This window comes from Neofelis nebulosa, chromosome 4 (assembly GCF_028018385.1).
Source record: "Neofelis nebulosa isolate mNeoNeb1 chromosome 4, mNeoNeb1.pri, whole genome shotgun sequence".
Taxonomy (NCBI): Eukaryota; Metazoa; Chordata; class Mammalia; order Carnivora; family Felidae; genus Neofelis; species Neofelis nebulosa.
Window position 1 is genome coordinate 153,664,269 of NC_080785.1, and position 25,397 is coordinate 153,689,665.

Consider the following 25,397-nt stretch of genomic DNA (forward strand, 5'->3'; position numbering starts at 1 on the left):
CGAGAATTTCCTTCCAGGGTCCCCATAGTAACCGACCTTGTTTCCATGGGGACCCCACACTTCCACATCAGCTCCCCAGTTGCCATGACAACTCCAGGGATTACCAGCCCCTCCCCCCACGCCTGGGCTCTGTGCTACTCTCCCCATCACCTCAGTGCTGCCCCGTCAGCTGCCTTAGGAATAAAGGCAGGGAAGAGGAAACCCTGGTTGCTCCTCTGAGGTATAAGCACTAAGGAGGCTATTCTGCCTCGCTTTTCCCCATTTGAAGAGGGTAAACTGAGGCACGGGGAGGCATATGATCCACCTAAAGTCCCAGAGGAAGCAGAGGGCCTGACCAGGTTTCCATGAAGCAGTGGAGGTCAGCAATCAGGTTAAGGACCAGTGAGGGGTGAACAGAGCAACGTCACCTCCAGCTCCAACCTGACCTCCCTGGAACCCCGAGTCCTCAAAGGCGTAACTGGAGAGTTCAGCCTGGGCTCCCCACCTGTAACCTGAATGTCTGACCTGTCCTGACCTTGGCGGCCCTGAGCGCCCCCAGATGCCATGCCGCCCCAGCACTCCCTTTCACTGGGGGGCTGTTGAGCAACACTACTGCTCCGCCCAAAGAGGGGCTGCTCGCGTGCGTGTTATTTTGCATAACTTTTACATGCTGCCCAACTGCCAGCCTGCTGGGTGCTGTTCCCAGTCCTCCTGTCCTCACCCCCTTGCTAGCCCTCCCTGGGGAAGCCCCCACCTATCGCCCGGGCACCCCCTCACTCCTGACAACTGGCCTCTCGTGCTTCCCACTGCCTTGTGCTGTCTCCTGGAGTTGCCATCCCCTCTGCCCACAAGGCCCAAACTAAGCCTCCGAGGGCATGACAGGTCACTGCTGTGGGGCCTGTCTCCTGCATCCAGCCACTCAGCTAACACCTGCGGAGCCTCTGCGAAACGTGAGGTGGGGGGAAACTGCCAAGTAGCAAGCACAGTGAGGGTGAAAATGGGGACCTGCCTGATCTGAGGTCCAGCCCAGTCAGGGGGACAGGAGACAAAGGCTCCCCCCAAACGGGAAGGAGAAGACTCCATGCGGAGGAAACAGCTTGTGCTGTCCCAGGGTGCAGACCCACCTAAGGCTTCCTGCCCACAGAACTAGACCTTTCCCAGGACGGAGACTGGGTCAGAACTCTGCCGGACTCTGCCCCAAATGTGTCCGATGACCTTGGTATGACCCTGCCTTGGTTTCCCTACCAGGGCCCCGAGGGGCTCAGATTGAGTGATGTCCAAGGGCTACTCCTCCCTCAGCAGTGCTCCTTCCCCAGTTGTGGCCCCTAGAGGGAGGGGGGGTGGGCGGGTCTGAACCTGGGGTCTGTGAGGAGAAAGGAAGGGCAGAAAGGGGGGGGGTGCTCCCCTGGGCGGGCCTAGACCCACAACTGGGAAAACAGGTTTGCCAGCTGATGTCAGCTCTCTGCTGAGGGGAGGGGCACAGTTGTTGGGAGAACCTGACTGGGTGGCTGGCCAACTGAGGGGTCTCTTAACACAACACCCTCTATCAGTCTTACCTTATCTTACCCCTCCCCCAAGCACACACACACACACACACACACACACACACACACACACAATAGGTCCCTAGCAGGGCTCAAAGTAGCACAGCCACCACTCCTTGGGAGCCCAGCATGGAGGGGTGGGGACCTGTTCCGAGAGCAGGAGCAGGACCATGTGGGCAGGAAGGCAGCACTGGGAGGTTGGCCGAAGCTTCCGGTTCATACTCACATCCTGGATTTGTTTGCTCGGCCCTAGGCCACCCCCTGACTGCCCAGCCTTCTGGGGCTACAACCAGCCAGCCTGTGCCCCAGACCTGCCCTGATGAAGTGAGGAGCTGGAAGGGAGAGGGGACTCAGCACAGATGAGTGCTAACCGCCCCCCCCCCCCCGAGGGAATAGGGGGGCTGACCATTTGCAGAACTCAACTAGAAGGGTAGGCACCACGCTATGCCGGAGGTACAGTCCTGGGAGACAGTACCAAGGCAACCTGAAGACCCACCATTAACATCCCTCAGACTCATTATCTGGTTCAAGCGCCCCCCCCCCCGCCCCCACCTTCGTCTGGTCACAGGGGAAGAAACTGAGGACCAAGAACTTGCCCACAGCCACGCGGGCAATCAGATGCATGGGGGCCAGATTTCCTTCTGAATCTTTTCCCTTCCCAAAGACCAACCCTTGGAGATGTCAACAGAGAGGCCTGGATAAGGGAACCCAAGGAAGCAGGAACTTTCTCTGGTGCAGACAAGCCATACTGGCTACTTCTCTGCGGAGTCTAAGCTACCCTGAGATCAAGGGTGTGCCAAATTTACAGATAGACTCAGAGGTGTAAAGAGCTTGCCCTGGGTCACACACGCTGCCTCCTGCCAGGGGCCTGGACCTCTCACCACCTAAGGGGACTCAATAAACTGTGGCACTTATGGCCTGTATTCTAGGTCCCCAGGGCCCCCCAGATCCAGCCTGCAGTCCTAGGAGACAGTCAGCCAGCCTCTTCACAGAGGGCCAGCTGATCTGGTCATGAACTTCCCCCTAGTGACGAGATCAGGGGCACACAATAGCCCATTGTGCCCAGGGCACACCTGAGCCAGCAGCATGATGCCAGGCAGGTGTAGGGAGGGAGGCTGATGCTAGGTGAAGAGGAGGGGGGCATTACCCTGGAATCCCTCCCTGCTGTGAAAGCAGAAGGAAAGTGGGAGCCTATGCGTGTGAGACACAGAGTTTGGGGGACACCAGATTTTCAGCGCTGACAGGACACCTGGGTCAGAGTCACTCCCTTCACCTTCAGAGGCCACTTGAGGTAGTCTCTGAGACAGGACAGGGAACTCAGGAGGGGAGGGCCTCCCTCCATCGCTTTCAAACATCCCTCCTAGCTCACCTCCCCTACCCCCTCCTTCGGCATCCAAGGCAAATCTTTCCTTCTGGCTGGACCCCCAGGAGGTAGGGGCCTCCTCGGTCAGGGTCAGGGAGGAGCTCATCACTGCTGGTGCCCTGGTGGGGAGCAGTCTGAGTTGACTCGAATCAGATCAAAGCAGGACCCTACCTTTCCACCTCGCCTGCAGGCACCCAGAGTCCACTCCGACCCATTGACCACGACCACCCAATGGGGCCTCGCCCACAGGAGGGGCAAGCCCAAATGCAAACTAAGGCTTCCTGCCTCTCCCAACCCTCCCAGTCTCTCGTTTATTTTCCGGGCCTCAGTTTCACCATCTGTAAAAGGGGGGGAAGTGTCCAGCCGTCTGTATCCGGGTCCCTCTCCTCATCAGGCACGACCGAGGCTGCGCGGTACCCAATCCCGAGGCTCTGTTGAGGTGCACGCCCGCGAGGGTCATCCCCCAGGTATAAGTGCCGGAGGCACCGGTGGGCCGGGGGCGGCGCACACGTGTGTGCGGAGCCCAAGTCCGCCCGGCGCGCGCTCATCTACACGGCCCCAGGGACGCGGGACGCGGGGCGCAGGTGCAGCAGGCGCGGGGCGCGCGGAGCTGGGGGCACAGCGGGACGGCGTGGGGCGGGCTCACCTGAGCATAGTAGAGCAGCCACAGCTCGTACAGCCGCTCCGAGGCGGCCATGGCCCGGCCCGGCTCCGGCCCTGCTGTGCGCCACCTGCCGCCGCCGCCTCCTCCGCGCCGCCCGCCGGTTGCCCTCGGCCAGGCCCATGGGCGGAGGGCGTCACTCCGGGGCGGAGCGGCGCGGTACTACTCGGGGAAGTAGTACTGGCCCCCGCCGCGCCGAACCACCTAAGTCTGCACGCTCCTCCTCCTCGCGGCCGGCCGCCGCCCGGCTTCCTGCACTTAGCTGCCGCTACCGCCGCCCCGCCTCTCCCGGGACCGTGCAAAGGGCGGGGAGCCCGAAGGGAGGAGGAGCTTGAGGTCAGGGCGGCCCCGGAGGGCGCCCCGCAGCCCAGCTCGCCGTCGCAGCCGCAGCCATCCCCTAACAGTGCCTTGAAAAGGGCCAGTCTGAGTCTCCCTGACGAGGGCTGGGGTCAGGTTTTCCAGACTCGCCCTTAGTCTAGATCCACCCCCGGAGCAGCCCGCTTAGCTGGAATTGCCACCTTTTGTGCAAGGAACAGGGTATGGGGGGGGGGGGGGTGGAAGGGGGTGGGGGGGGAGGGGGACGGGACTGCGGGATGCGTTCAGATGGCCAGATTCCGTCAACAAATAATGGTAACAACAGCCACGATGACACTTGTGGAGTTTACCACGTGCCTGGTGCTGTTCTAAGCACTTTCACGGGGGAGACCAAATATGCAATGTTTTTGCTTCTACTGTTTGTGGAGCAGGATGGGGGAAATCAGAGCGCAAGCAGCAGGGCATTCCCAAAATACCTCCGGAGAAGCAGTGCCCTCCACCTGTCAGGCAGATCCCTGGAAGATTTAGGCAGTCCTCACGGATCCCCCCCTTCAAAGGATCCTCCTAGATATTCCAGTGGAGGCATCCTCCACTCCAGGGCTCAGTACTTGGCGTCACATCTTTTGTTTTCTTTAATCTCAAGAGGTTAAAGGCAGGAGGATGTCTCATGCCTCTCTTTTCCAGATGGAGAAATTGAGGCCCAGATAAGCCAAATGAGAATCACTTGGGTAGCCAGGGACAGCGTGGACAGGGATGGAGGCCTGACTGACTCTTTGCTGGGCCATTGCCACCATCACCACTGGACCCCTCTCTCCTCCCCAAACCAGCCTGCCCTGGAGGTGAGGGGTCCCCTGGTGTTGGGCAGGGGTCAGGCCCTGTGTTGGAGCTGGGAAGTTTGTGAGGCTCAGAAAGGTACTATCAGCTAGAGGAACTCTAGGAGTCTGGAGTCCCCTAGACCTTGAGTGGCCAAGAGAAGACAGACTGTCTCCATTCCCATCCTTTTCTGTCCTCCTGGCTTCTTAGGCAGCCCTTCCACTCTGGCTTTTTTTCCTGCTCTGTCCATCCTACCTCTGAGCTGACATTTCCTGAGCACTCACTACCTGTGAATGAGGTTCTGTCAAGTCACCCCTCCTGATGCAGGGGAACAGGGCACCAAAAGGCTAGTGAGGTCAAGGGTTGTTTGGGAAGGACTGAACAGAGGTCTTGTGGCACAGGAGCCTTTGAGGGGAACTGGGAGGAGTGGGCATTCACCTGCTACCAGCCTGGGAAGGGAGGCCCAAGCAGGAAACAGCTTTGCTGAGACAAGTCGTGGTATGTGTTGGCAGGGTGGGGGGTGGGAGGGCATGGCCTCTGTGTGGCTTTCGGGACCTTTTACATCCTATCAGAAGATCTTGACTTCAGAGGCACCTGTGTGGCTCAGTTGGTTAAGTGCCCAACTTTGGCTCAGGTCATGATCTTACAGTTCATGGGTTTGAGCCCTGCATCAGGCTCTGTGCTGGCAGCTCAGAGGCTGAAGCCTGCTTTGGATTCTGTGCCTCCCTCTCTCTCAGCCCCGCCCCTGCTTGTCCTCAGATTCTCCCTCAAAAATGAATAAACGTTAAAAAAAAAAAAAAGAAAAAGGGGGGGGGGGTCTTGACTTCAGCCTAAGTGGTCTCCTGGTTGTCAGGGCATTCTGGTTAATGCAGGAAAGACCCTGGCGGCTACTGCTGGGGAGCAGTGCACCGCTTGGCCACTTGTTGTAGTCAAGGCCAAACCAACTCTCAGCTTAGTTCTCAGGAACTAAGCTCAGGAGGTTCCTGGGGCCCACTGGGCCAGGTTGGGTAGTCTGACCCTGAGTACTTTGCTGCTTCAGGGTGCTTGGAGGTGGGAGGGGATCATCCTTGAGGCCGAGGAAATGGCCACTGCGCAGGAGCTGAGAGTCCTGAGAGAAGACACAGAAGCGCATGAACAAGTGCATCAGGAGCCACTTGATAGCAGCAGAGGAAGGAAGAGGCAGATCTCTTATTAAACTAGGATGGGAGTGGAGAGTCAGGGAAGACTTCTTTGAAGGTATTCGGGCCTTGAAGAATCAGGACAAGTGGATACGGAGGGTCAGCACATTCCAAGTGGCCGATACGGAGCGCGCTGGGGTTTGCGCATGCTTAGGCAAAAGCCAAGCGATCGACGCGCTCTATCCTCCTTCACTCAGGTCTGATTCCACTTGCTACTTTCTCACTGATTGGCATTGGACGAATCGAGCCTTACAACCTTTCTCTTTGCCGTGCCCTCCCCCAACAGGCGAAGCAAGTCGCGGGGAAAGATAGGGCGGGCCCTCCTATAGCAACTCGGTATTGATTGGTTTTCAAGACTTCCTGTTCTCCCATTCCCGTCCCTGGATTGGCCACCAGAGGTTCATCTACTCCCTGGGCCTGCGCATTGCGGGACGAGGCGGGCGGGTAACATGGCCGCTACTGCGGCTGGTGTGGGCCGGCTAGAGGAAGAGGCGTTGCGGCGAAAGGAACGGCTGAAAGCCCTACGGGAAAAAACCGGGCGCAAGGTGAGGAATGCGGAGTGAGGGCCGTGGATGAGGTAGTCAGCGTTGGGATCCAGAACAGGGACGAGAGGACAGGAGAGGAAGAAAAGGCGGCTGCTAAGGACGCGCATGCGCGCCCGTGTGGAGCATGCGCGAGGAGTCGTAGCCCGCCTACCAAGTCTGTGCTAGCTGCCTGGGACTCTTGGCGCTGATGCTGTGGTCGCGCATGCGCGGGGGTGGGGCGGGCAGTGGTAAGCGCGCTACGGTCTTCACTACTGTCTGGTGTTTGCCGCGTGGGTCTCCTGGGCAACTTCTAAGTTGGAGATGCTCGTTGGATTAGGTGTGATTTTTTTTTCGCTTATCAGCGCCCTGAATCATCCGTTTCCCCACGACCCAGCCGGCCTTCCATCTCTGGTGAAAGTCACTGAATTTGGCAGACGCCTGCCCACCAGTGCGCCTTGGGCACGGCAGTACGAGACTGTGCTGTGGGCGTTGAGCTGGAGTCGTTGAGTACAAAGTCTAAAAAGAAAACCCCAATTTCTTGGTCATGGTGCACCTCAGGGAAAGGGGAGAACACTTCCCAGGCTACTTCTCTGGGGATGGATCTCCTAGTCCTATTAGTGGCCAAACTTGGAAGCCTCTTCTTTGCTTTTGTTTGACACCAAAATAGTCCGATTACATTTCCACTTTCTTGATCTTTCTGAGTAATCAGGAGGAAGGAGAACTCTGGAGTTCATTACCTGTGCGAAGTTCATAACCCTGTCCCTGTCACTTGGGGTCGTGGGACTTGGGACAAATGGCTTCATCTCCTTGATCCTGTTTCTTTTTAATTTTTTTTAAGTTTGTTTATTTTTGAGAGAGAGTGAGGGGGGAGGGGCAGAGAGAGAAAGGGAGAGAGAGAATCTCAGACAGGCTCCACACTATCAGCGTGGAGCTGGATGTGGGGCTCTAACTCACAAAACCATGAGATTGTGACCTGAACTGAAACAAAGAGTTGGATGCTTAACTGTCTGAGCCACCCAGGAGCCGCTTCTTGAGCCTGTTTCTTCATGTCTGCAGTGGAGGATAACAACCCCTCTATATTAATTCTTGCTGGGTTATTTTGAGATCTGACAGGATCATCTGTATGAAAGAGCACTAGAGACCACAGAGCGGGGAGGTTGTCAGTTCTGCTCTCCTTGGATGAGCAAAAACTCCTCTCTCAATTCTACAAAGTACAAAGGATGGTAAATATCTAGACCTTCGAGGGATGGGGGAAAACAGGGACTCAACTTTCCAACTTTAAAGAATCAGACTGGCCAATCTGGCCCCTGTTTCCTTTCTACAGGGCGGTCTGGTATCCTGAGGGAAAGTACAAGGGGAAGTAATAGAGAGTGAAAACTAGCCAGATTGGCTTCTGCTTTTGTTGGCAACTTGTCGGCCGTGTCAGATCGCTGTGCTCAAAAACTGCCTGACCTAGGGAAGCTCAAGCCTCAGCCTCTCAGTGGGTAGCCAACCTGTGCTGTTGGGTTGTATTTAGGGCCCAGATTATTGGGGCTGGACTTGAGGTCAGAATACAAAGGACAACGTAGCATCTTCAGGGCCCATTGCCATGGGAAAGGTGCCCAGGAGCACTGGCTTTTAAAGAAGGATTCTCCGGGTGCCTGGGTGGCTCAGTCAACCGACTCTTGGTTTTGGCTCAGATCTTGATCTCACCATTTTTGGGATCAAGCCCCATGTTGGGCTCTGTGCTGACAGCACAGGGCCTGCTTGGGATTCTCTCTCTCTCTCTGATCCTCCCCAGCTCATGGTCTAAATAAATAAATAAATAAACTTAAAAAAAAAAAAAAGTGGAATTCTCTCAATGGGCTGAAAATATGTCCTGATTGCTATTTTTTCTCAAAAATTTTTTATTGTGGTAGAATACACATAACATAAAATTTACTATTTGAAATATTCTCATAACGGTATGTAACTCTACCATGATGTCCAGACCTTTTTAAACATCCCAGATATAAACTCTGTACCCATTAAACAATAACTTCCCATTCCCTTCTCACCCCAGCCGCTGACAACCACCATTCTGTGAATTTGACTACTTCACGTATCTTACATAAGTAGAATCATATACTATTTGACTTTTTATGACTAGCTTATTTCACTCAGCGTAATGTTTTTAAGGTTTATCCGTGTTGTAGCATGTGTGAAATTTCATTCCTATCTAAACCTCAGTATTACTTTGTACACATACCACATTTTGTTTATCCATTCATTTGGGGTTGCTTCTAACTTTTGGCCATTGTGGGCAATGAGTGTACAAATAATCTGTTTGTGCTTCTGTTTTTTCAGTTCTTTTGGGTATGTATCCAGAATTGGAAATTTTGGATTATGTTTTAAGGAACTGCCTGCCATATTTTCCATAGCAGCCACTCAGTTTACATTTCTAGCAGCACATGGATTTCAATTTTTCCACATCCTCATCAACACTTGTTATGTTCTGTTTTGTTGATTGTAGCCATCCTAATGGACGTGAAATGGTATCACATTGTAGTTTTGATTTGCATTTCTGTAATGATGAGTGATGTTGGGCATCTTGTCATGTGCCTGTGGCCATTTGTATATCTTTTTTGGAGAATGTCTATTCAGGTTCTTTGCCCATTTTTTAATTGGTTTTTATGGTTGAATTGTACAAGTTCTTAGTATATTCTGCATATTAACCCTTTATCAGATCTGGGATTCACAAATATTTTCTCCCATTTCCAAAATTGTCTTTTCACTTTCCCAGTAGTGTCCTTTGATGCACAGAGTTTTTGATTTTGATAAAGTCCAATTTTCTTTTGTTGATCCTGCTTTTCATACCAAACGAATCATTGTCAAATCCAAAATCCTAAAGCTTTCCCCCCATTATTTTCTTTTAAGAGTTTTATAGTAGGAGCTCTTACATTTAGGTCTTTGATCCATTCCAAGTTAATTTTTATGTATAGTATTATGCAGTGTCTAATAACGGTCTTTTGCACGTGAATATCCAGCTTTCTCAGTATCATTTGTTGAAAAGACTGTCCTTTCCCTGTTGAGTGGCCTTGGCACCCTTGTTGAATAACCTTATTTAGGGGCTCTCTGTTCTATTTTATTGGTTTATACATCTGTCATTTTGCCAGTACCACACTGTTTTGATTACTATAGCTTGTAGTAAGTTTTGAAATCAGGAAGTGTGTGTCCTCTGACTTAGTTCTCTTCCAGGATTGTCTTGGCTTTTGGGATCCCTTGAGATTCCGTGTGAATTTTAGAATGGATTTTTTCAGTTTGTGCAAAAAACACCGTTGAGATTTTGATAGGGATTGCACTGAATCTGTCGATGATTTTGGGAAGCGTTGCCATCCTAGCGATACTAAGTCTTCCAATCCATGAACATGGGATGTCTTTCCATTTTAAGTCTTTAATTTTTTTCAGCAGTGTCCTTTAGTGTTCATTGTACAAGTCTTTAGCTCTTTGGTTAAATTTATTCCTAAGTATTTTATTCTTTTTGGTGCTATTATAAATGGGATTGTTTTCTTAATTTCCTGTTCAGATTGTACATTGCCAGTGTATGTAGAAATGCAACTGATATTTGTCTGTTGATTTACAAAATCAACATCCTGGAACTTTGCTGAATTTGTTTGCTATTTTAACAGCTCTTTTTTCATGGACTCTAGACTTTTCTGCATATAAAAATCTATCGTATGTGAACAGAGACGGTTTTGCTTCTATTCCAGTTTGGATGGCTTTTATTTCTATTTCTTGCCTGATTGCCCTGGCTAGAACTTTAAGTGTTATGTTGGCTAGAAGTTGTGAAAGCAGTCATCCTTATTTTGTTCCTTATCAAAGGGGAAAATCTTTCAGTCTTTTAACGTCAAGTGTGACATTCACTGTGGGTTTTTCAAATATGGCCTTTATCATGTTGAGGAAGTTTCCTTCTGTTCCTAGTTTGTTGGGTGTTTTTATCATGAAGGAGAGTTGAATTTTGTCAAATGCTTTTCTTTATCAGTTGAGATGATCATGCAGTTTTTTCCTTTCATTCTTATTATTGTATTGCATTAATTGGTTTTTGTATGTTGAACCATTTTTGCATCGCAGGAGTAAGTAAATTCCCCTTGGTCCTTCATCATTGCTGGATTCAGTTTGCTGTATTTTGTTGAGGATTTTTGCATCGGTGTTCATGAGGGATATGAGTTTGTAGTTTTTCTTGTAGTGTTTTTGACTTTGGAATTAGGGTAATGCTGAACTCCTAGAATGAGTTAGGAAGTATTCCCTCCTCTTCAATTTTCTGGAAGAGTTTGAAAAAGGATTGGTGTTATTTCTTTAAATGTTTGGTAGAATTCATCAGTAAAGCAATCTGGCTCAGGGCTTTTCTTTGTTGGGAAGTTTTTGATTACTTATTCAGTTTCCTTATTAGATACATATAGATGTATTCAGATTTCTTTCTATGTATAGATATATAGATGTTTTCAAATTTTTAAATTTTTTCATGAGTCAGTTTAGGTACATTGTGTATCTCTAGGAATTTGTCCATTTCATCTAGATTATCCAATTTGTTAGTGTACGGATTGCTACTTCAGTTGGGTTTAATCTTCACAGTTCTGGCCTCAGAAAGTTCTTAGCGGTGAACTCATTTCTAAAAAATGTGCAGTCGGAAATCACATGGCTTCTATCTTGGAATTGAGAGTTCACTGGCTTTTGGAGTTTCCTTCCATTCTTTTTAAGGAAGAGTTATTGTGAGGCTACATTCTTGACTCCATTGGGAAGCCTTTTCCTTTCCTGGTGGATCTTTCCTATCCAGGAGCTCCTGATTTTTCTACCCTCTCTAGTCCTTTTCTTGCAAAGGGGGAGTTAGAATATTTTGTTGACTCTTTAGTTTGCGGGCTGTGGTGTCAATGGTGGATCAGTGCCAGGTGATGAGATGTGGTTTGGCTTGGTTCAGAATGGGCTATTGGAGCTTGTAATCCATTCCTTCAACAGACGTGCACCGAGTGCCTACTGCGCACCAGTAATTTAGACCCTGGAGGTACAGCAGTGAACAAAGCAGATAGAAGTCTTTGCCCCAAGAAGCTTGTGTTTAGCTGGAGAGACAGATGGTCAGGCAACATGTAGTGTTGGACAGAGAAGGTGCTACGGAGAAAAGGAAAGAAGGGAGATGGAGAGTACATAGTGTGCATGTTTTTCTCTGTAGCTCCTAATGGTTTAATTTCCTTTACTAAAGACAGCAGTGTTTTCAACTTTAACATGGTAACGGTGCCTGTTGCCTGCTTTATCTTATCTAGGTCTGGATGACCACCCTGAGAAGAAAGGAAGAGGGTTAATTTATAGGTGGAAGCACTGAGGCTGATAAATGTGAGGTAGTTTGCCAAGGTCACGTAGCTAGGAGGTATCCCAAGTGAGTGTTAAGGTTAGGAGAGGCCACAAGAACATATGGTGACTCTTTTTATGCACTGACTTGGACTGGTTGCCCAGATGCAAGGTAGGGGTGGCTTGAAAAACTTCATTGTATACTTCCTGATACCTTTTGGTTTTGTGAGTTACATGCTTAAAACAAAAACAAAAAACCACAACACTGGAAAAAGAGCACAGGTCCCAAGTCCAGGCTGCCCTTATACACAGGTCTTAATCCCCTCTGGATCCTGATTTCTGGCCCTCCTTTCCGCTGGTGAGGATGGGTATAGCCTTATTCGCCACAGTTCTCTCTCTCTCTCTTAATGGTAAAATACATATAACCTAAAACTTGCCATTTAAACATTTTTCAGTGATATTAGTATATTCACAGTGTTGTACCACCACCACCACTGATTCCAAAACTTTTTTTTATCACACCAAACAGAAATGTGACACCCATAGAACAGTAGTAACTCTTCCCCCTTCCCCTCTCCTAAGCCCCTTGCAACCTCAAAGCTGATGAATTTGCCCAATCTAAGTACCTCATACAAGTGGAACCTTTGTCCTTTTGTGTTTGGCTTGTTTCTCTTAGCATAAGCATGAGTTTTCAAGGTTCTTCCATGTTCTAACATGTAAGAGAATTCCATTCCTTTTTAAGGCTGCATAATATTCCACTGTGTGAATGTATCACATGCAATGGATGTTTATTCATTCATCTGCTGATGAATGCCTATTGGATTTTGTGACTAATGCCGGCATTGTTGTGTTGGTGGACTTACTGGTTTATAAGTGTTATTGGAGTCCCCACTTTCAGTTCTTTTGGACATATACTTACGGAGTGGAATTGCTGGGTCATATAGTAATTCTATGTTTAACTTTTAGAGGAACCACCGAACTGTTTGCCATGGCGGCTGTACCATTTTCCGCTACCACCAGCAGTGCCTGAGGATTCCAATTTCCTTACATCCTGCCGACACTTATTTTCCCTTAAAAAAAAAAATTGTAGGGGCACCCGGTAGCCCGGTTGAGTGTCCAACTCTTGATTTCAGCTCAAGTCATAATCCCAGGGTCGTGAGATCGAGCCCTGCGTTGGGCTCTGTGCTGAGTGTGGAGCCTGCTTGGGATTCTCTCTCTTTCCTCTGCCCCTCTCCCCCACTTGCATGGGTGTCTCTCTCTAAAATAAAAAAAAAAACAACAAATGATAGTTACCCTAGTAGGTGTGAAGTGGCATCTCATTGTGGTTTTGATGTGCATTTCCCTGATGGTAAGTGCCGTTGAACATTTAATCATGTGCTTATTTCCCGTGTGTATATGTTCTTAGGAGAAATATCTCTTCATATCCTTTGCCTGTTTTTCAGTTGGGTTGCTTTTCTGTTATCGAGCTGTAGTTGAATTCTTTATATATTCTGGATATTAAACCGTTATTAAATACGGGATTTCCAGGTATTTTTTCCCCATTCTTTGGGTTGTCTTTTCATTCCCTTGGTAGTGTCCTTTGATGCACAAGTTTTTAAGTTTTATTTATTTATTTTTATAAGAGTGCTTTTAGTGTCAGATTTAATCTACAGTTTTTTTTTTTTTTAATGTCTATTTATTTTTGACAGAGAGAGAGAGAGAGAGAGAGAGACAGAGCATGAGCGGGTGAGGGGCAGAGAGAGAGGGAGACACAGAATCCGAAACAGGCTCCAGGCTCCCAGCTGTCAGCACAGAGCCTGATGCGGGGCTTGAACCCACAAACCGTGAGATCATGGCCTAAGCCGAAGTCGGATGCTCAGCCGAATGAGCCACCCAGGTGCCCCTAATCTACAGTTCTTAAGTGATATTTCTCTTAGGGTCAATGCCTGAGAGAAAGACAGTCAAGGGTCTCCAGTTTGAGTTAATTTTCCAGCCCACAGTCATTTCTTGTGAGACATCTGAGTGGGGAGTCTGGGAAGGAAGTAAGGCTGTCCTGCTGTGGGCAGACGGGGAGCAGGGGGTCCCCTCCTGCAGAGTGGAAGTGGCTCCCCACTTGCAGCTCAGTTGTCTGAGGTGAAGACGAGAACTGACTTTCTCAGCCTGCCCCTGCTGATGGAGAGTACCTGTCTGCCCCAAGGGAATGGCTCCTTGCTGGTCCCCTACAACTGGGTGGCAGGTCTCTCACTGATACCTGTAGGCACGTGGTTTTGCTGGATTTCCTGCATGGGGTTGATGTCCCTTCATGGTGTTAGCTTCCTCCCCTCCCTGCAGCAGACTGTAAACTTGGTTTGGTGACAGTATGGGGGAGAGCCAATCCTGACATTGTGACAAACGGAGACAAGATCAGGGTTGTAAGGTTTCCGCATGTTATTCAGCCGTAGAGTTCAGCTATAGTTGTGCAGCTGGCAGTCTTATAAAGTACTTCCTTGCTAGCCCGCTGATTGGTGGGGGGGGCCAGTCAAGAGGTTCAGAGATGCTAGGGTGCCCACGGTTAAGGAGCGTAAGTGACTTCTGGATTCCAGCATGCAAGAACGCCTGCAAGAAGAGGATTCCATGCAAGGGTGCAGGACTGCCTGTGGGTCAGCCAGCCCAGGCTGATAGGTGGGAAGAAAACATAAGCTATTAGACTGTATTGCTGGGGGTCATTTCCTGGGAAAGCCAGGCTGGGTCTGGGTATGCTTCATGAGAAGGCACAGTGGAATTTGGGCCAAGGTGTGGAGGATGGGACTGGGAAGTGAATATTGAGGTAGCTGGAAAGGAGTATTCCAGGGGAGCAGCTCAGAGGGGGGAACAGTTGGGGGGAACAGTGGGGACAGTCAGGGAGGCTCCAGAGGGTTTGACAGTGAGCATTTGGCTGTGATTGCAGTAGGGGTGAGGTCTGAAAGTGCTGTTGGGTGCTTTGGTGGCCAAGTTCTGCAGAAGCCTGGGCTTCTAGCTGGAAGGGCAGCCACCCATATTTCTATATTGTACTTGAGCCTCATTTCTTGGTGCTCATGCAGAAGTTCCAAGCTGGGTGAGTAGGTGAACAGTTCAAAGCTGTGTAGAGGAAACTCTGTGGCATCTCTCTACGGTGCTATCCAGCAGGGCAGTGTGAGGCCGTTTCGTCCTTCTCTCATGTCTCTCTCAGCAGTCAGGTGGAGGCTCCTAAAGGTCATCAACTTGGCACAAACACTTGCCCTTGGCTGTCGGCTTTCCTGAGCATTTACCCTGGATTGGACTGTCTCGTTCCATCCCGTGACAGGGAGTCTCGTGGTGTGGCTGGCCAGCTCCTCGGGCTGCTCATGAGCTCAGGAGCAAGCTTTGGCTGTCAGCTTGCAGCTTCCCCAGTGGTGCCTGTCTCTCACCCAGCTCTATGGACCGGAGCAGTAGGACTTGGTGTGGCCACAGCAGTGTTCTGCACAGAAGCTGTGCTGGCCGGTACCCTAGCCATAGCCACATGTGGCTCTTGGGCCCCTGAAATGTGACCAACAGGATGTTTCATTAAATTTTTTCACTTTTAGTTAATTAAAAAACATTTTTTTTTTTAACATTTATTCAGTTCTAAGAGACAGAGTGTGAGCAGGGGAGGGGCAGAGAGAGAGAAGGAGACACAGAATCTGAAGCAGGCTCCAGGCTCCAAGCTGTCAGCGCAAAGCCCGATGCAGGGCTCCAACTCATGAACTGTGAGATCATGACCTGAGCTGAAGTCGGATGACTGAGCCACCCAGGCCCCCCTCGTTTTTAGTTAATTTGTATTTAAACAGCCACACTTAACTTAGGGTTGTCTTATTGGACAGTGCATTTCTGGAGGACCTGTTCCCTCTCGCCCAACTCGTAAGAGGCCGTGTCTCTGACCGAACTCCTTATTTATTGAGAGCTATGAAGGAGAGGGTAAGTGGAAACCCAGAAGACCATGAGATCAGCCTTGGGGAGCCTAGAGTTGCGGCAGAGGGCTTTGAGGTTGTCAGTCTTCATGGCCGCTGTCTGCAGCAGATGCTTATTTCTGTGTGCATTATTCTCTGTGTGTGCTTTAACTCCGGTGGAGTTAATGTCCGGTGGACATTTCATCGAGGTACAGTTATGAGTTATGTGCTCAAGAGACTGGCAGTCTGGAGAGTAGAGTAGCACCAAGGTGGAGGGGAGCACGTTGATAATGTTGGACTTGGGTGCACCGGGGAGGGTCTTGGCCAATGTGGGCTGAGGGTGGAAGGGGGAGCTGGAGGGAAGGGCTGGCAGTTGTTGGTGGGGGGGGACAGTGAGGGGTGGGGTGGGGTGGGGTAGGGGTGGAGAAGAGCCTAGTGTTCTAGGTGAGGAGTCAGACTTGTCTATGTCCTGCTCATCTGTCAGGAAGTTGCCGCTGGCCTGACCTCATGTGGCCATATCCCCATGCCCACTGCCTCCATGTTGACAGCCTCTTGCAGATCGGCTGTCATAACATTTACATGGCAGCTTGTGAGGGGATCTCTTGATTTGCTCAATCCGCAAGCAGCCCTTTGAGGTGGGTTTAAAACAGTTTATCCCTGTTCCGTAGACCAGGAAGCCCTGGCCCTGTGTCCCTCTCTGCTTCTCACCCCCCGATGCTTGGGAAGAAGCAGCCCCCAGGATGGGGTCTCCTTCCCATCACACAGAGAAACTGCCATCAGGCCACCTGGTGGACGCTGGGTGGTATAGTGGAGAGCATGGGCTTTGGAGACAGATGGATTGTTTTGTTTGGTTTGTTTTAAGTTTTTGGAGCCAGATGGATTTTTTTTTTAAGTTTGTTTATTTTGAAAGAGAGAGAGAGAGAGCTCAAGGGAGCAGGGGAGGGTAAGAGAGACAGGGAGAGAATCCTAAGCAGGCTCTGCACTGTCAGCACAGAACCCAATGCTGGGCTGCAACTCAATGAACCGTGAGATCATGACCTTGAGCTGAAACCAAGAGTTGGACATTTAACTGAGTGAGCCACCCAGGTGCCCCCAGATGGATCTGATTTAAATCTCAGTTCCACACATCTGTGGGACCCAGAGTGGATCTTTAAAACTCTGAGCCTCCCTGGCCTTGTCTGTAAAACCGAGACATGGCTTCTGACCTCATCAAGTAGCTAGAAGAACAGAGAAAGAGGTCCATGAAGTGGCTAGTTCAAGGTCTTACCCACGAGCCTTTTATAAGTTGGATGTGTGTCCTTTCTCACCCACCCTGTCAAAGTGAGGAAGTCTGGGTGTCACTGCTGGGTGACAGTGGGTAGAGCTGGTGTTTCTAAGGGAAGCAAAGAGGACATCTCGGTGGTCCCCCCGGCTTTCCTCAGCCTAGCTCTCCTTCCTTGAAGTGGAATTCACGTTTAGTGCAAAGTGTTAGATTAACGCAAGTAGATTTGCAGAGCCACAGCCAAGATGGTGTGTGTGTTCCCCATTCTTCCTGAGGACCAACCTTCTCTTCCCGAGCTCTGCTCAGACCCTGAGATCTTGGAGCCAGTGACAGGGAGAACCTTGTGGGTGGGAAGTTTGGGACTCTCAACACAGACACCTGTTGATGAGCCAGTGTTGCAACTTTGGATGGAGTCATCCCTTCAGAGGGCCTTAACTTGTCATGTGTGAAATGAAGGTGTCAGATCAGTCTGAGGTTTTCAAACCTACCTGTGCGTCAGGATCACCTGGGGAGACAAGGTGCATTCTTTTCTTTGGCTCCACCCCAAATCTCCTGTTGAGATCTTGGTATGGAGCCTAGAAATCATGCAGTTTTAAAGATCCCCAGATGATTCATTTTTTTTTCTTTTTTTTCACAAATCTTTGATCACTTCCTTGACATTCTCCCATAACAAAAGGAAGGAGAACACCTCCTTTCCCTGGGGCATTAGTTGCATATCCTCATGGCAGGAACTCTGCAGTCAGCCATCAAACAGGTATTTATGGAGGACTGGCTGTGTGCCAGGCCTGGGGATCCAGATTGCGCATAAGACTGCTTCTCTTCCTCAAGGGGCTTCTCTAGGAGGGGTGGGAGACAGTATACATGTGAACAGGGAAGATAGTGTCAGGAACCTGTGAGTGGCGGGGCGTGTGTGTGTGTGTGTGTGTGTGTGTGTGTGTGTGTGTGTGTAAGGAGGGGCTGTGTGTAAGACAGGAAGACCCCTCTGAGGGGGAGATTGGAGATGGTGGTGGTTGCAGGGGAGGGATGGGATGCCAGGATCTAGGGAAGAACATTCTAAACTGAGCAGAGAACTAGCTTGGCTTGTTTGAGGGGCAGAAAGAACCCCTGCGTGGCAGGCATCCAGTGAAGGGTTGGGGAGGTAGGGCAGGAACTCGAGTAGAGAGGCCCTGGCAGGCTGGCGCCACAGGGGCTGGGCTCTAGGGGCAGTGGGGAGCCATTGGAGACCTGAGGGCTGGGCCCTGTCCTGACTGTGTGGAGGCAGGAGGCTGCTGCATTGGGCGAGCCGTGAGGGTCACAGGACATCCTGGCAGGTGGGCTGTGCTGGCTGGGGGGATGGCAGCACCTGTACCTGAGGTGAGAGGTACAGGGAGAGTGGTTTTGAAGGGGAATCAGGAGTGTGGTGTGGCTACATCGGGCCTATTAGCCATCTAGGTGGAGAGAGCCTGTCAAGCGGGCATCGGGACTGCAGAGAGATGCCTGTGTGGATAGGATCTGGAGGCCTGGGGCTAGAGGAGGTCCCCTAGGTACCGGTTTAGCCAGCAGAGACGAGGGCTGGGGGAACAGGCATGTCAGAGGCACTAGCAGAGGAAACTTGGATGGGGGGCAGGGGGGCTGAGAGAAGCCAGGTGAAGACCAGAATGGGTTTGGACCCGACAAGGTGATGGGCAAGCGATTTTGGTCCGGCTGTTTCCGGGAAGTGCGTGTGGGAGGGGAAGGTGCCAGGGGGGTCCTGGTCACAGCCTCGCCGTGGGTCAGGCCTGTCCTCTGCTTTGAGGCCACGCCAGCCTTCACCTGTGAGACTCCCTGATCTCCCAGGAGAGGCAGCACCAGGCTGAGGCAGTGCTCCTGTGGCCTTGCTCTCTGGGCTGGCCCGCTGTTGTGGTGTGGGCAGCCTTCCCCACCCCCTCCCCTGCAGGTGGGCAGGCCCTGAGGGCTGCTCCCAGGGGAGCTGAATGCTGTGCGGGAGTCAGCCCCCTGCACCGGGGGTTGTTGGAACAATTGCTTTTTGCCACCGTGCTCTGCCAACCCTGAGATCAATGGAGAGATAAATCTCTTCATGTTCCCGAGCTTTGTGAGTCTTTGGCCAGAAGTCGCCATGGTAACCCCTGCCTCCCGGGATGAAGATGAAGTGAGATGGTGTGTGCGCATGTGTCCTTTCTGCTACACTCGTATTTTACCCCTAGTGAGGACCCCTTTATTTTACAGATGTGACAGCAGAGACCGAGACAGGGCCCACACCCTGATCCTCTGACCTTGGTCACCTCTCTGGGGAGCCCACCGCCTCCTGGCCGAGTCCCGTGGTGCTCTGCCCGTGGCGTGGAACTGGTGCCTGCTTCCCCTGGGAGCCGAGCAGGGAGGGCCCTGCAGTGGCTGCCTCAAAGCGGAGGAGACCTTCCCGCAAACTGGTCTCATATTCTGGGGAGACACTACTGGCCTGGGCTAGGGGTGAGCCTCTAAGTGTCCCTCAGAGGGCAGGGCTTCTCGAGGTAGATGCATGCTGTTCTGGATCCTTCGCTGTTTAGCTCACCTGTCACCCGAGGCAGCCTCATGAAGCAGCCCTGGGCAGGAGGCCGTAAGATGAGGTCCCTCTTTCTTGCTACGTGACTGACACGTTGTTGGGGCCTCAGCTTTCCCTTTGACTGACTCCTGTGGCGTGACAAGATGTAACCAGGTGTTTGCAAGGCGTACAAATGGGGGACAGAGGGTTGAAAAGCAAAGGAATCTTGAAATTCAAGCTGGTTTTTCATTTTTCCATTAGCTTTTTGCAACAAAAGAATTTTTGTGACCTTGGTGGTGAATCCCTCAGTTGTTGTTGCCTGTTTCCTAGAGCCAGGAGGGCAGAAGGGCGTGTGCTTCCCTCCAGGTAGCCATCCTCTGGGTGTGCTTCGGGGACCTGAGGTACTCCTCTCTTTGGGGACTGACTTCTTACTGTCCTCTCTTTCGATTTTAGTAATGTGTTTTTGTTTATATATGGGCTTAGCTTCTGTTTTTGACAACTCTGTAGTGGCATTAAAAAAAAAATCTCTTTTAATTGAAGTGTACTGTACATAGAGAAAAGGAGACAAATCAGCCCAGTGATTTTTGTTTTTTTTTTTTTTTTTTTTTTTTTTACACCACACGAGCACATTACGTAATCAGTCACTCAGATCAAGAAACATGGCAGCCTCCCCAGAATTCCCCTCCTGCTCCCTTCCCTGGGCGCTTGCGCCCCAAGATTAATCGTTTGGGACTTTTAACACCGTTGGTTGGCTTTTCTTTCGAACTTTATACAAAGGGAGTCATAAAGTACATAGTCTTTTGGGGTCTGACTTCTTTCATTCGTTGTTGTGTCTGAGCCATCGGGTGTGGCGTCAGTTCATTCTTACTGCTGTACAGTATTCCAGTATTCGAATGTACTCCATGGGATCTGTCCTCTAGGTTTTGAGGCTGGAGCCATAATGGACTGTGCTGTTAGTCCCGGTCTTGTGAATGTCTTGGTGGACTTGTGTACGTATGTCTGCTGGGTATGTATATGCCTAGGAGTAGAAGTGCTTGGTCATGGCTAGATACTGCCAGGCAGCTTTCCCAGTGGCTACACCATTTCACACTCCCACCAGCAGTGTCTGAGCATTCCTCTCTGACACTCCCAGCGGCTAGTCTTTTTCATGTGAGCCATGCTGGTAGGGATGTAGTGGTATCCCTTTACGGCTTAAATTCGCAAATACAGTTGAGCATCTTTTCATATGTTTAAGTGAGTGCCTGTTCAAGCCTTTTGCCTTTTCCCCTTTTTTATTGGGTTGCCTGATACTGTTTCCTGTTAATTTCTAGTTCTTCATTCGTGTCCTGAGTAAGTCCTTTGTTCTGTAGATGTATTGCATTTTCTCCTCCTCTAGGCCTTGACTTTTCATGCTTTTTTTTTTAGTTTATTTATTTATTTTGAGAGAGAAAGAAAGAGAGAGCATGTGCACATGTACAAGTGTGTGAGAGCAAGCACACAAGCGGAGGAGGGACAGAGAGAGTGGCAGAGAGAGAATCCCAAGCAGGCTCCGTGCCTAGTGCAGAGCTCAGAGCCTGATGGGGCTCAATCTCAGGACCGTGAGATCACGACCTGAGCCGAAACCAAGAGTCGGATGCCTAACCGACTGAGCCACCAGGTGCCCTGACTTTTCATCCTTTTAATTGATTTCTTTGGTGGACGGAAGACGTTCTTTATTTTTATGTAGTCCAATTCATCAAAAATTTTTTTTCTGAATATGTTCTGTGGCCTGCTTAAGGAAATGCAGTAGTTGTATACTCCTAGGTCATGATGATGTTCTCTTATGCTATATTCTAGAAGTTTTATTGTCTTACCTTTCACCTTTAGAGTTAAAAAAAAATTTTTTTATGTTTATTTATTTTTGAGAAAGAGAGAGACAGAGTGTGAGCCAGGGAGGGGCAGAGAGAGACGGAGACACAGAATCCGAAGCAGGCTCCAGGCTCCGAGCTGTCAGCACAGAGCCCGATGCGGGGCTCGAACCCACGAACCGTGAGATCATGACCTGAGCCGAAGTCGGACGCTTAACCGACTGACTGTCCAGGCACCCCTCACCCTTAGATTTCCAGTCCGTTCGGAATTTCTTTGTTTTTGCATGGCGTGAGGTAGGAGTCAGGATTTTTTTCCCCCAGCGTGGATATCAGTGACTCAGCACTATTCGTTATTTGGCATTTGTTTTTTAGAAAGAAGACTATTTTCTTGTGAATGGTTGGCACGCAGCATCCTTGATGATACTGCTAACCTCACGCAACATCTCGATAATAATTGTGGTGATTATAATAGTAGCAGTAGCTAGTAGTAGTGGCTTTTTTTCTTTTTTTGGCATGTTAGTCCCAGTTTCTGCCAGCTCCTCAGTAGACGGGTAGCTCCTTGTAGGCGGTGACCACTCCTAAACTTACTTAACATCTCCCAGTGGCCCCCCCCCCACCGAATGGCACCTTACTGAGTGCTCTGTGTCCCATGACTCTGAGCTCCCTGAGCTTTGTGCATCAAAAGAGGACTGGCTGGACTTGCAGGGTGGGCAGGGACCCGCCAAGCCAGTTCCTCAAGAGCTGCTTGGCGCTGCCATCCATGCCCTGGACCAACTGAGCAGGGGTGTTCTGAAAAGAAATAGGAGTTGCCTCAAACAGTTGCTTCTAGGTCACTTGTTTCAGACTTGGGCTGCGTGCTTTAAATTGGCCACCTGGGTGGCTCAGTCGGCTGAGGGTCCGACTTCGGCTCAGGTCACGATCTCACGGTTCATGGGTTTGAGCCTCGCATCGGGCTCTGTGTTGACAGCTTGCGCACAGCCTGGAGCCTGGTCCAGATTCTGTGTCTCCTTGTCCCTCCGCCCCCCCATACTCTGTCAAAAGTAAAAAAATGTTAAAAAAAAAAAAAAAGTAAAAAAAGACACAAAACAAAACATTTGGCCCCTGTGGACATTTGGGCCAGGATGTGGCCGATCTGTAGTGCTAAGTATTGTAATTCTGATTTGAAATGCAATTCATGTTCTTGTTTAGGGGGAAGATGTGGCCTGTGTTTCATGTTGGGATAGTGAGGAACACTTCCCCAACCCACACACTTCCCCACATGCCCCCCGAGATTCCCAAGCCACCCCCAGTGCACGTATGCATACACACATATAGTATACCTGCCCACCCTCCAGTCCCCACACCCCCACTCCCTCTACACCCCCAGCTCCCAGTGTCTCCAGCCCCCACCTACACACAACCTGTACCTCCCCAGACTACACACACACAACTCCCCCATACTCACAAGCCGCCCCCCCCCCCCCACACACACTGTTCCCTCAGCACTCCCCTGCTATGCACACGCTCAGCAGCTGGGAGGGGCTTGTCATTTCTAAGCGGCTGTAGAGGTTCAGGAGACCCCACTGCAGCCAGCGCTTGATGTGGCTTGGATGTGTCTAGCCCTGCTTCCTTCAGGGCCCTTCCCTTAACCCTTGGTGGCCTGGCTTCTCCCCAGTTTTGTTTAGGAGGGAAGCAATGGCTTGTACTCTTGAAAGAATTCCAAGAGGAAAAACGGTCACTGTGGTAACGATGCCCCGTGGGGAGTAAAAATCCACACTCGAGGGCTGTTTTCATTCAGGCTTCTAAAGAGCTGCTCTGTCTGGAGAAAGTGTGAGTGGCTGGAGCAGAAGACATTTGTCCTTTCAAGGACAGCCCCTCCCTCCTGCCTCCACACTGTGTTCTGGGCCTGGTACCACCAGCTTTTTAAAAAAATTTTTTTTAATGTTTATTTACTTTTGAGAGAGAGAGAGAGAGGAGAGAGAGAGCGCAAGCTCAAGCAGGCAAGGGGTAGAGAGAGGGAGACACAGAATCTCAGTCAGGCTCCAGGCTCTGAGCTGTGAGCACACAGCCTGATGTGGGGCTCAAACTCATGAACTGTGAGATCATGACCTGAGCTGAAGTCGGATGCTTAACCGACTGAGCCACCCAGGGGCCCCAAGATTTCTTGCGGGGGGGGGGGGCAGGGAGGGAGAGGGGGGAGCGGGTAATTGAATCCTAAAGAAAATGTACCTGTGTTTGCTACCTGGGTGAGGAAGCCATCAGATGAGAGAATTTTCCCTGCTCTGGGTCCGGGGGTCCAGGAGCCCAGAACTGTTCAGGAGTGGGCGTGCGCACTGGGCCCTCTGGGGCAAGGAGTAGGTCACTGAGCCCTTTGAGCCCTCCTTGTGCACCTGGCCAGCATCACTCTTCTTGTTGAGTACCTGCTATGTGCCAGGCCCTGTGTAGGGCTTGGGGACTGAGGTCAGCAAGGGCAAACTGGGGACCCCGTGGGGAGACTGGACCCATGTCCCACCAATATAATAATAATAATAATATTATAGGAAATTATAGGGGCGCCTGGGTGGCTCAGTCGGTTAAGCGGCCGACTTCGGCTCAGGTCATGATCTCGCGGTCCGTGAGTTTGAGCCCCGTGTCGGGCTCTGTGCTGACAGCTCAGAGCCTGGAGGCTGTTTCAGATTCTGTGTCTCCCTGTCTCTGACCCTCCCCCGTTCATGCTCTGTCTCAAAAATAAATAAACGTTAAAAAAAAATTAAAAAAAAAAAAGAGATTATAAGACAACACAGCGCTATACACTGGGGAGGGGTGTCCCAGAGCCATGAGAGTCCTGGAGGGAGGGCTGGGAGCACTTGTACTCCATACACGGTGTGCTGTGCCGAGGAGAGAGCTTCTGAACCCGCTGTGAATGTGCTGACCCCGCTTGATCTCCTTGGTTAGTTTACGGGGCTGTCCCCATTTGGGCTCTGTGTCCCAGGCTGTGTAGCTCTCCAACTGGAGTGAGACCTGGCCGAGGCGCTGAGAGAACATCCGAGAAGGGATCGAGCACAGGGCATGGAGGATGACGGCTTATGGGGAGGCATGGAAGAAGAGGAGGCGTGGGGCAGCGCTGGCAGGTGTGGAGGTGGTCCAAATTTGGGAAGACCCTGTGTGGAAACCACCTGCCTCCCCCGGTTCCCTGCACACTGTGGCTGGTCTCTTCTGGCTTGGACTCACATTCTCTGCGTGCACGTAGGGTCTGCCCTTCTGAACTGGTCAGCCCAAGGGCAAGAGCTTGGTCGCCCACTGGGTGATGCTGGTGGCCGCTCTGGGTGACCCGAGGGAAGGAAAGAGGCATGCGTGCGGGGATCTGTTCTGTGACCCTTTTCGGCAGTGGGGTGAGGGGAGTGGACATCGCTGGGCAGGGGGGTGGGATGTCGTGGGCCTCACGCTTTGAGGGCACAGGCCTTGTTCTGGGGCTCCACCGTCATCACCGTGGTTGGCGCCTCTTCACTGAGGACCTACTCCATGTGGGCCATAGCACAGGGCTCCTCACACCGTGTCGACTCTCGTTATCAGCTCTCCGCAGCCGAGGAAGGTGCAGCCCCGCAAAGCTAGTGATCGCCCAAGTTCACCGCAAGCCGGTCAGCTCCCAGCTGCTTCCTCGTGTGCTTCTGCCTTCTCAGCCCCTCAGCCCAGCACATGGCTTAAAAAAGTACTCTTGGCTTCTCGAGGAAATATGTATAGGTGAGGATTAAAAGACCTCCTTTAAGCAGTATTTCCGCCCACAAATAAATGTGCCAGTTCTGACTTATAGTTTAAATTTGGTTTCAATTAGGATTTTATCACTTCTGAATCACACCAGAGAGAAGACAGCTGCCTTACCTTTACTTCTCCCCAGACTGTGACACTTGGAGAAGCAGCTGATCAGAGGTTAAAATAGCTTCTAGTCGCCCAGAAGCCTCAGCACACTTTGTCGCTCTGTAAAGTGCTGACTTGCCTGGGAATTGACGTGCAAAGAATTTGCTTTTCCAACCTGCTCGTGTTGGGGCTGTGTACCTTGCACGCTCAGCTCCGTGTTGGGATGGAGGGATGGGGAGGCGGACCCCAGGCCAGCTGAGTGCCTTGCCTGCGTCAGCCGTCAGCCGTTGGGCTTTGTGATGGACTTGGCTGGGGGGAGGGGGTGCTGGGGCCAAGTACACAGAACACCCAACATCCTGCGCCTGGCTTCTCCATTTGCAAAGTGGGCATCAGAACCTTTATGCTGCTTACCTCCCAAGGTCTCCCGGTGGATCCAGTGAGCTG

General features: G+C 50.9%; 2 protein-coding genes and 1 long non-coding RNA gene across 6 annotated transcripts in view; 2 read left to right on the forward strand and 1 right to left on the reverse strand.

The window, feature by feature from the left end:
• Positions 1-3,787, reverse strand: part of NBEAL2 (neurobeachin like 2) — a 29,709-nt gene extending 25,922 nt beyond the window's left edge. For 3 of the 4 annotated variants that reach the window (XM_058727152.1, XM_058727151.1, XM_058727149.1), the window contains exon 1: positions 3,533-3,786. In XM_058727152.1, the coding sequence (XP_058583135.1) occupies positions 3,533-3,583 (51 nt within the window). In that variant the 5' untranslated portion in view covers positions 3,584-3,786. Of the gene's footprint in view, positions 1-3,532 lie in introns of all 4 variants that reach the window. The other variant, XM_058727153.1, reaches the window with a different exon arrangement.
• LOC131510250 (uncharacterized) overlaps positions 1-25,397 on the forward strand; it is a 250,588-nt gene that overhangs the window by 181,087 nt on the left and 44,104 nt on the right. The gene's annotated exons all lie outside the window — the stretch shown is intronic.
• Positions 6,252-25,397, forward strand: part of CCDC12 (coiled-coil domain containing 12) — a 53,698-nt gene continuing 34,552 nt past the window's right edge. The window contains exon 1 of the mRNA XM_058727186.1: positions 6,252-6,398. Within this exon, the coding sequence (XP_058583169.1) occupies positions 6,303-6,398 (96 nt within the window). The 5' untranslated portion in view covers positions 6,252-6,302. The remainder of the gene's footprint in view (positions 6,399-25,397) is intronic.